Source organism: Photinus pyralis, unplaced genomic scaffold (assembly GCF_008802855.1).
Source record: "Photinus pyralis isolate 1611_PpyrPB1 unplaced genomic scaffold, Ppyr1.3 Ppyr1.4_LG4, whole genome shotgun sequence".
Classification (NCBI taxonomy): domain Eukaryota; kingdom Metazoa; phylum Arthropoda; class Insecta; order Coleoptera; family Lampyridae; genus Photinus; species Photinus pyralis.
The window spans coordinates 34,085,163-34,095,595 of record NW_022170511.1 but is presented as its reverse complement, the minus strand read 5'-3'; the positions used below and the strand labels follow the sequence as shown (position 1 = coordinate 34,095,595).

Sequence of the window (10,433 nt, the reverse complement as noted above, 5' to 3'; positions counted from 1 at the left end):
ATTTTTTTCATTTAATAATATTAATTGGGACGTGAACCAGCATACCTACTGTTGGAAAATTATTTTGTTTGACAAAAAAATAATACTAGTTATAATGCGAGGTATATCCAGAAGGTAAGTTCATTTTTACTGGTAAAATTTAACAAATGTAAGTATATTAAGAAAAATAATTTATTGCAAAAGAATTAGTAGGCTTAAAAGTATTTTTCAACAACACCATTTTGTAGGCATTTATCGTAAGCGTGGCACTAATTTTTGTGTTCCTCCGTCATATGACTTTAACCAAAGTTGTACCACAGACAATATGTTGTCTGTGGTTGTACCTACTTTTTTATTTACCAACGGGTATGTATACAGTATAATGAACAATGAAAAAGACATTTTAATATGTCAATGTAGGTACAAAATATATATCATATTACAAACTCTCTGTTTCTCCTTGCTCCGTTCTTAGTGAAGCGCTCGATAATCTTATCTTCGTTGAGAACAATGTCCCTGTGAACACTCAGTAGGGTGAGACTAATTAATCTTTCTTCGCCCATTTTAGATCTCAGCCAAGTTTTCAATCTCCTTAACTCCAAAAAACTTCAACAAACAGTAGTAGGTACCTCGGTAGTTAGGTACATAAGATTTTGAGAAATTCGTGTATGATTGAGTAAATTAAATCCATCCATTCAGCTGCATTGATCAAGAGCCCCGAATCTCTGTTTTATCACAGTTTATCCTCGGTTTATCCACTTCATTTTCTACAATAATTCGGAGGAAAGGCTGGATTTCAACACTTCTCCTTGAATAGAGTACGATACTTCTCAGAGAGTACTTTGGCCGCATGATCAATTTTATCACAGTTTCATAATACGCATACTTGCAGGTAAAATAAATCCAAAGTATCTTGTTTAAATCGGCCTTTCAACTATGTACATTATTTTATTGGCGTCATCTGAATTAACCACACTTTCATCCATATCATTGTTCCATTTTCCTTGTGTGAATACCCTCCGCCGGCACTGTTATGGAGATATTAAATTGACGTAGCCAATAGATATCTTTAATAATAATAATAATAATAATAAATCGTCTTTATTGAACATGTTCTCTGGCGAAATCTAGCTCAAGGCTATTCTATTTAACCAGAAAGCATGGAAATAAGTACACAAATTAAATATGCACAACACAAGATAATCAAATGATAATAGAATTAAAAACAAAAAACAAAAAAAAACATTATACATATCTGCAAGAACTATCCCAAATTATGATTATGATTGAGGAGATATGCCTTTAAATGTTTTTTAAAATTATTTCTGCGATATTCCGTGATGTATGAGGGAAGAGAGTTATAAAGTTTCACAGAATTATAACTAAAGCTTCTTTGAAACATAGCTGTTCGATGATGGGGTACCGTGAGTTTATTATTAAAACGTACGTTAACACGATGTCGACGTGATGCAGGTATCAGTCTTTCAGCAAGTACGTTGGCAGCCAAATTCGAGGTAAGAAGGGAATTGGTGAGATTGATAATATGAAATTTACACCTATTTTCCATATTCAACCATGACAACTCATTTATGTAGTTTGACACATGGTCATAACGATTTAGGTTGTAAATAAAGCGACAGCACCAATTTTGAATTTTTTGTATACGGTGTAAATCGATACGATCTAAACATGGGCCATAAACGGAGCAACCATAATTAAAATGAGACAAAACAAGGGTTTCAGATAACATTTTTTTTTATTAAATGATAGTATGTTGCGATTATAATATAAAAATTTTAAAGATGAGTAAGCATTTTTTATTAAATGAGACACATGTAACTTAAATCGAAAGGAAGAATCAAGTATAATACCTAGGTTCTTGGCGGAATGTTGCAAAGTTAGTGGGGTACAAATTATGTTAAAGTTTAAATTAGAGGATGCAAGAAGTTTTTGTTTACCGAACAATATTAATTTAGATTTATCTGCATTTAGCAATAAATTGTGTTTAGACGAAAGCCGACATAGATGAGCAAGATCACTATTAATGCTCTCACAGGCCAATATTCGTTCAGCATAGCTAAAAGATTTGTAAAGTTGAGTATCATCCGCGTAAGCCTGCAATTTACAGAAGTTACACGCGCGGTGTACATAGTAAATAGAAGCGGACCTATAATTGACCCTTGAGGCACTCCAGACAAGATAGAGTACCTACCAGATAATTTATTGTTAGATTTCACCGTGAGATGTCTGTCTGTTAGGAAAGAATGGATCAAATTGACAGAGTATTCTTCCAATCCATAATATCTAAGTTTAGCGCAGATTAACTTATGATTAATGGTATCAAAGGCCTTTGAATAATCCAACAAAACCAGTGCAGTAATTTGATCTCTATCTGTAGCAGTTAATATATCATCGGTTAACACCGTTAGGGCATTTACCGAGCTAATACCTTTACGAAATCCATATTGGTTCGGTGGCAGAACATTATTAGTGTAAAAAAAACACTGTAACTGCTTCTGAAGGATTCTCTCAAAGACCTTTGATATACTCGGTAATATACTAATGATACGCAGGTCCGATAAACAATTAGGCTTTGAAACTTTAGATAGAGGAATTCCTATCGCTTTTTTCCAAGCTCCAGGAAAATATTTAGTTTCAATGCAGCAGTTGATTAGATACGTTATGTATTTATCTACGTATGGGCTGCAGTATTTTAGCATTATTGCACTTATATTATCTTCACCATTTGCATTTGACTTTAGACCCACCAATGTTGAATGTACCTCATCAATCGTAGTCAGTTGAAATTCAAAAGAACTGGTGGAATATTGATACTTATTAGTATTATAAAACTGGATCAATTCCGCGCAATTATCGTTAACATTTTGTACAAAGGTGCTAAAATACTGGCCAATAGCATTCGGATCTGACAGATGAATAGGAAGTTCATTTTGTTTCTTTAACCCGCGGATATTAAGATCTGATAAAGCCTTCCACACTGCCCGAGAATTTCTATTTTTTGTTAGATGTTCAATATACGCCCGCTTTTCCCGCCTTACACACATAAAATCTTTCATCCATACATTCTATTATTTTCCCTACGCTTTCACTATATTCGCAGTGTTGACTCCACCAATAGATATGTACCTATCTATCGTCCAGACGTTCTATGTTCCAGTTGTGAGTAACCTTTTCCAACACTGCGTTCTCTAATAGATATTCGCACTTAAACTTATGAGTACCCACTAGATATGTTTCGTCTTTGTCAGTACCCCCCGACAATTCATCCTCGAGATATTTGCACTATAAGTTTTTACCCCCACCCCCTTTTCTAAAGTTTTACTTGGCACCATTAAAGGCATGCGTATGCAACATCTGAGACCAATTGGTTGTCGCATGTAAAACTTATGCACGTTAAAAATTCCAGGACTCTTGGACCATTCCCCTAAAAGTACTTTAACACATGAAATTAGGATGGAAAGGGAGGTTTTAATATGACCCGAGATACGACCATCAAAAAATTACTATTTCTGCTTCGTGGATTTTCAAAGATTTGGTATGGAATGCCAAGGAATACATTTTTTTTATTAAAAGAGTGTACGCCTACCTGATTTCTCCTTTATCCAATCATGCAGTGCTTGTTTATAGTGTGTTTCTGTACGTAATGTGTGTACAGTGTGTCCCATTAGTGCGATATCGGGGGATATTTCTTGACAGTGCGGGGGTACAAAAAAGGAGAAATACAAAATTGTTTGGTGGTCTAATATGCATAACGCAAAAATATTTTTTATGTACCTACATACTTAGAGAGTGCTCCATAAATGTAGTATGAGACAACTTTGATATTTTAAATGGAACACTGTTAATGATGGAGTATTCTAAAAAAATTGCATACTTTTTGTTAAGCATCATGTATACCAAAATTTCACTGTTTTTGACAAATATACTTTTCCACAAAGTCACTGTTTGTGCATGTCAACAAACAGGTTCATCTCGAGTTCTATACATAAAATTTGTTTTGCTATATAAAAATTTAATACCCTACCATCTAGGGGTCGTTACTCCAATATGAGTTCTTTTTGCAATTACAAAATCACTCTATCTAAGATGTGAGCAAAGATTCCTACCGGAAAAATATGGGGAAACAAAAAAACTTATTACATGGAACACTCTGCGGCCGTAAACCCAAAATTATCTGTTTGTTTTTTTGGGGTGGAGGTGGTTTGGGATAGGGACAATAACTCGGGAAGATGGATTAGGCAATTTTTTTGTTTAAATGGATACTTTTTTATATGAGCAAGTATGTCAAAAGTTCGAGTTTTGTTTCAGTGAAAATTCTCTTTGCAAAAGAATTAGTACTTATTTTGGATCTAACTTGTTTATTTGAAGCAGAGAACGGTGAGTAATCGACTTGTAGTCATTGAGTGTATCTAGTAGAAGAAATCAGTTCAGGTGATAACGCGTAAATTCGGATTTATTTTCACCAGTTGTGTTATGACCGCGTTTTGGGGTGTTGTGTCGTATGATCTGAATAATTTTCAGGACATTTATTAAGTAATTGCCGAGAATTAAACTATTCATTGTGCTTTTATGGTATGTATGATGTCAACCAAACTGTTACCAAAGATCAGTTAAAATTCACGTTACTTGTCTTTTTGTACTTTTTGCATTTCCCCAACCCCAATCGATGTGTAATTTTTGAAGAAATGCGTTACCATGGAATAATCTCTAGTCTCGTTTTGAGTCATAACGGCATTGCAGGCGCGTTTAAATATGAATTTAATTTCTCAGATATTTCAGGTTGGTCTTTCACATTTAATTTGAGCTTACCTTCCCAATGTGAATACATTTGTTTCCATGAAAATTATAACTCGTGACATTTTTAACGATAACATTCACCGGCGAATTATCGTGTTAAAATATTTCCCGTTTGGATTATCAGTACCCGATTTTGATGAAATAAAACAGATTGTAAATTAACAGTCGGCTCGTACTGTCAGTGAACCTGGCCAATCATTATCAAGAATTGAAAATTTTCTTATCTCTACTTGCACCCATAATATACAGGGTCGCTATTAAAGATGGAAGGTCTCACGCTTTTTTAGAGTAAACTCTGGATCTGGATGTCTATCGTGGTTGCACCAACCTAAACTGAGTTTTAAAAATGCGCCATTGGGAAAAAATGGTATTTGATTTTCTAAACCGTGTGATTATAATTATTAAAGTAAATAATCCCACGCAAAGTTATAAGGAAGTAGTGCGAGCATAAGTTTTGTGCTGCCTCGATTCGGTGGATCAACGCACGAAGACCAACATATTAGACCCCTCCTTACAAAACATATACATTTGGTTTTGTCTTTAAATTTTTTTGCAATTCTTGTTCGTCGAACACACGGATGCTAATAGTCCGGGAGCCAGTTGGCAGTTTTGGCGACCAATTGGAAGAAAGCTGGAAATTTTTTCTGTCGACTATTTAGATGTGCTGATTAATAAAATAAACATCAGCTGGCGCATTTGTGGTGGGGGTAGCCGCAGCAGCCACCCACGCATGTATAAAAAAAATAAACTTAAAATCATAGTAAGAAAGATGAATCTTTGTAGGATCGTTTATTAGCCTATGTATAAATGAAAAAAAATAGTCAGCTGACTGCGCCGCGGTGGATTATACGTCAGCTGATTGGATAAACATGTAAAAAAAACGTTAGATAAAATTAAAGTAAGAAAGCTGAATTTTGGTGAAATAATAGTTTACTACATCAGTTTTGAGAAAAAAATACTCCGCTGCAATTTCCATGGTGGGAAAGTCATCAGCTGGTTCACGAAAGATGATATGCGCCCGTATTTTGTGGCGGTCAGCTGATGACTTTTCCACCGCGGAAACTTCAGCGGACTATTTTTTTTATAAAACTGATACAGTAAACTATTGTTGTAACAAATTACAACTTTGTTAATTTGATTCTTGCTTTTTTAGAGCGAGTTTCGTGCTGCATTTATGAAAATTAGCTCGATTCGGCAATTATCGATTGAACACTTTTTATTATTTACTTTTTTTTTATTTGTATGAATACTCAGAAATTCTGTGACATTATATAATAGCACAAAATATAGGGATTCAAAAAAACAAGCTTCTTCTTCTACAGAGACAGAGTAAGTATTTGCATTTATCTTTTGTTGTCTTATTTTTTAATAAGTATTTGAATCTTCAATTACATTAATTTGTAAAATAAAAGAAATCGTGCGAACTTTTTGTTTCATAAACATCTCTATATATTTTTCAGTAAACGTGACGTCGAACAAGAAGTTGACGGTGAAGGTGACGAGAGAGCGAGTAATGCCGAGCCCGAGGATGATGCAGATGCTACTGCGGACAGTGACGGTACTCCTGGTGACCGTGATGCTCGTGACGATAATGTTGCTACCAATGACGACGAGCAAACAAATGCAGGTGCCTCTGGAAGTACTGATGACCTTGACAGAATCCTGCATTCATATATTAAAGTATTTAAAAAGTAAAAAAAAAAGAAATTTCAATCGATATCAAGCTAATTTTCATAAATGCAGCCTCCAACTCGCTCTAAAAAAGCAAGAATCAAATTAACAAAGTTGTAATTTGTTACAACAATAGTTTACTGTATCAGTTTTATAAAAAAAATAGTCCGCTGGAATTTCCGCGGTGGAAAAATCATCAGCTGACGGCCACAAAATACGGGCGCATATCATCTTTCGTGAACCAGCTGATGACTTTCCCACCATGGAAATTGCAGCGGAGTATTTTTTTCTCAAAACTGATGTAGTAAACTATTATTTCACCAAAATTCAGCTTTCTTACTTTAATTTTATCTAACGTTTTTTTTTACATGTTTATCCAATCAGCTGACGTATAATCCACCGCGGTGCAGTCAGCTGACTATTTTTTTTTCATTTATACATAGGCTAATAAACGATCCTACAAAGATTCATCTTTCTTACTATGATTTTAAGTTTATTTTTATTATACATGCGTGGGTGGCTGCTACGGCTACCCCCACCGCTATCTAGCCAGCTGACGTTTATTTCGTTAATCAGTGCATCTAAATAGACGCCAAAAAAAATTTCCAGCTTTCTTACTATAACGACCCTCAAATGTCAGCTGGCTCCCGGACTATAATTATTAAGCCGGTTCCTTGCAGAACTATAGAACTGAGTTGAAGACTAGCAGCTGTGGTCCCTTTTTTATTATGGTGATTTTTGGTGGTAATTTCATGGATAAACAAAATAATTAATCACCCTTATATCTATACTCTCTACCACAACATCTAACATTATGTTAGATATGTTTATGTTACACACTGTATAAGAAACGTGAAAGAAACATCATAGTTTTCATTTTGAACAAAACTTTTAAAGAATTTATTCTTTTAGAAATTTCTGGAAAGTGACGTTGTTGAATACAATCGAATTCTGTTAAGTTTAATAAATAATGTCACGAAGTAGAATGCGCCATAATGGCGCCGTTATGGTACAAAAGTTTTTTTATGGAGGATAGCCACCATTCTGATCTTATTTTGTATGAGTTAATTATTAGTTGCAAGAGGGGGTTAACCCCCAATTACATATACAAGCGCATAAAAGGTGGAAATGTTATTTTCAATTGGGGGTGCCCCAAAAAAGCGATGCGCTAATTTTGCGTATCGGAAATGGTAATTAGCGTACGGAAAAGGAGTTCCACATTAGGTTATCTCACACACGCAGGGCCGGCTCGTGGGGTGAGGCGGCGAGGCGGCCGCCTCAGGCGGCATAACCTTAGGGGCGGCATTTTTGAAATTTAAAAATAAAAAAAAATGTTTTATTATAATAATGTAGTATAATAATAAATCTTTGTAATGCCCATTGACTGAAAGCGATTATAAAATATAGCCAGGCCACAAATTTGCGATATAATATGTAATAGGATAGCATGGTTTTTTTAATTAGTTTATTTCACAACGAATAAGCTAGCGCCGGCGGTGTTACACCAATGTCGCTGCTTCGCTTATTACTGCTTAATCGTTATAGACGGGAAGGTAAAAAAAAACCTTTAGAAATACTGGTAGTCCAGTATGTTAGATAATTTTGACCTACAAAACGTGGTGTAAAAGAGTTTATTGTTTTAAATGGTCCATTTGGGTCCAAATCACATGTATTGGAAGAGTACACACAAATTTTTTCCCGGCACAACTTTTGGCAGCCAAAAAACCTCAAAATATTCGGACTTTTTTCAGTTTTTCGCTTAAAACTCGAAAACGGTCCATATTTTATGAATAACACTTTTGAGTAAATTAAAGAAAACAAAATTCTGCGTCGATAAAAAAAAACAAACAAAATCGGTCCCATAGAAAAATTTTTACAAGCGATCAAAAAACGCCCTTTTTTCTACGATTTTATTTAATTTTCTGGTTGTTTGGTGGTACTTGTATTAAAGAACCAATTAACAAACAAAAAACCTTTTGCCCTTTTCATTCGGGCGGCAAAGTTTGCGCTTGCCTCACCCATATTTTTTCGACGAGCCGGCCCTGGGCTTGTGGCAATTGCTAATACAAATTTTAGCTGAAATCGGAGTTGCCTCTGAAGCCTGGAAGCATTATCGATTCAATACCATTCGCGAAAGAGGATAGAAATTCTGGATCTTGCATTGTTTCCGGATGGGGAGTTAAATCTTTTGTAAAGAAGAGAAAACTAACTTTTAACCGAATACGCACTAACTTAATGTTCTAGGGATCAAAGAAACCCACCATATACCTCTATTGGGCAAACATGGAGATTTACCCTTTGTCTGAATGCGCGATTCAGTATGAGCTAGCCGGTACTCAAATCACAAACGGCATGGTGTGCGCAATGTCAGACAAACTGGAAGGGGCTTGTCAAGTAAGTATCATGTTGCTGACAAAATAGTTTTCAAAAACTCATTGACAGGGAGATTCTGGAGGGCCACTAACTTGCAATGGAGTCCTCATGGGAATTGTCTCATTCGGCGTGGGTTGTGCGCACAAGACCTATCCTGAGGTTTTCACTAATGTGGCTTACTACATCGATTGGATCGATTCGACAATTCGAAAAGTCGATACAACTACGTCGACTTCCGTTGCTAAACCAATTGTTACCACACCATCTGTTATTGATATGAACACCACCGCTGCACCACCTAAACATAGGGATAGTACCACGGGTAGCGGTAACTCAGCCTCATTACCAGTCATATCTTCAAATATGAGTTTATTACTACTATCGTTGTGTATGTTCAGCTACAAAATAATGTCAGCAGTTAATTGATCTCGTGGACCTTTGTGAATATCATCATATACAGGGTGATTCCTATAGTACCTGCCACCGTTTGGGAGCGTGTAGGTGGTGCGTAGGGGAGTATTTTGATATAGCACACTTGGGGTCGGAAATCTAAAATAAGGGTGCCAGAGCCAAATTTACCTTCTGGAATTTCGCGCCTGTAGGTAGGCAACCCAACCGGCCGGCGGTGCACACGGAGCGATCTCAGGCGGCGATGTGTGGCTGACACTTGATCAGAATTTTGTTTAAACCCACGAAATCCCGTCTGCAACGACGCGTATCAAGTGAATAAACACTATGGCAATAGTATAATAATAGTTGGCTAGATGTAGGAAGTGCATTGAGAACAACGGTGGCCACGTTGAACGCTTGTAAACGTTGTTGCTTTTGACTGTCGTTTCCCTCCTTCCCTCCCATGTCGCTTCCTCGCGCTAACTCGCTCTGCATCGCTCCGCGCGAAACGTCGGTCGGTTGGGTTGCCTACATACAGGCGTGAAATTCCAGAAGATAAATTTGGTTCGGGCGCCCTTATTTTAGATTTCCGACCCCAAGTGTCCTATATCAAAATACTCCCCTAGGCACCCCCTATACGCTCCCAAACGGTGGCAGGTACTATAGGAATCACCCTGTATATGAATCCTAAGTTACCTAAACAAACGTATAAACAAATATAGCAAACGAGCTATGGCTATAGCATGGCTATAGCATGCTCAACTTATGGAATTGGCTATAAATCTATGCCCATACTGAATTTCATGCAATTCGGTTCATAAGTAACAGATATGTCAAAAGGGCATTCCTTATTTTGTGACCTACACTACCCATTCACGAACTGCGATCTACAAATTTGATAAAGAATCTACCTACAAAATTTCATCGTAATCGGTCCATTCGTTATCGAGATATCGTGGTAACAGACGGACAGACACCGAAAAATTATAAGCTCGTTAATAAAATAATTAAGTAAAGATGAAAGGTTACTGTAAAATGTAAACAAACTATAAACTATTTTAATTAGATTTATTTATTTTATTTTATTTATTTTTGCCTTTATTTTTGAGTGGACAGGGTTTCAGCCGATGCTGCTCTACCAGCCCAACCCACTATACATTTACAATTATCCATGCCCAAACCCGGATGTTCGAACCAGGGAC

General features: G+C 36.2%; 1 protein-coding gene across 1 annotated transcript; it reads left to right on the top strand.

Moving 5' to 3' along the window:
* Positions 1-94: 94 nt before the first annotated feature.
* Positions 95-9,267, top strand: LOC116169096 (transmembrane protease serine 9-like). Its single transcript, XM_031485124.1, has 6 exons — positions 95-114; positions 6,258-6,436; positions 8,014-8,021; positions 8,545-8,658; positions 8,713-8,862; positions 8,911-9,267. Exons 1-6 carry the CDS (start codon positions 95-97, stop codon positions 9,265-9,267), a joined length of 828 nt encoding a protein of 275 aa, XP_031340984.1.
* The last annotated feature ends 1,166 nt before the right edge of the window (positions 9,268-10,433 follow it).

Excerpts from the sequence above, each read along its gene's own strand:
- LOC116169096 (XM_031485124.1), top strand. The coding sequence starts at position 95 with ATGCGAGGTATATCCAGAAG. Across the intron at positions 8,659-8,712 it reads GATGGGGAGTTAAATCTTTT|GGATCAAAGAAACCCACCAT; the intron begins GTAAAGAAGAGA and ends TTAATGTTCTAG. Across the intron at positions 8,863-8,910 it reads AACTGGAAGGGGCTTGTCAA|GGAGATTCTGGAGGGCCACT; the intron begins GTAAGTATCATG and ends ACTCATTGACAG.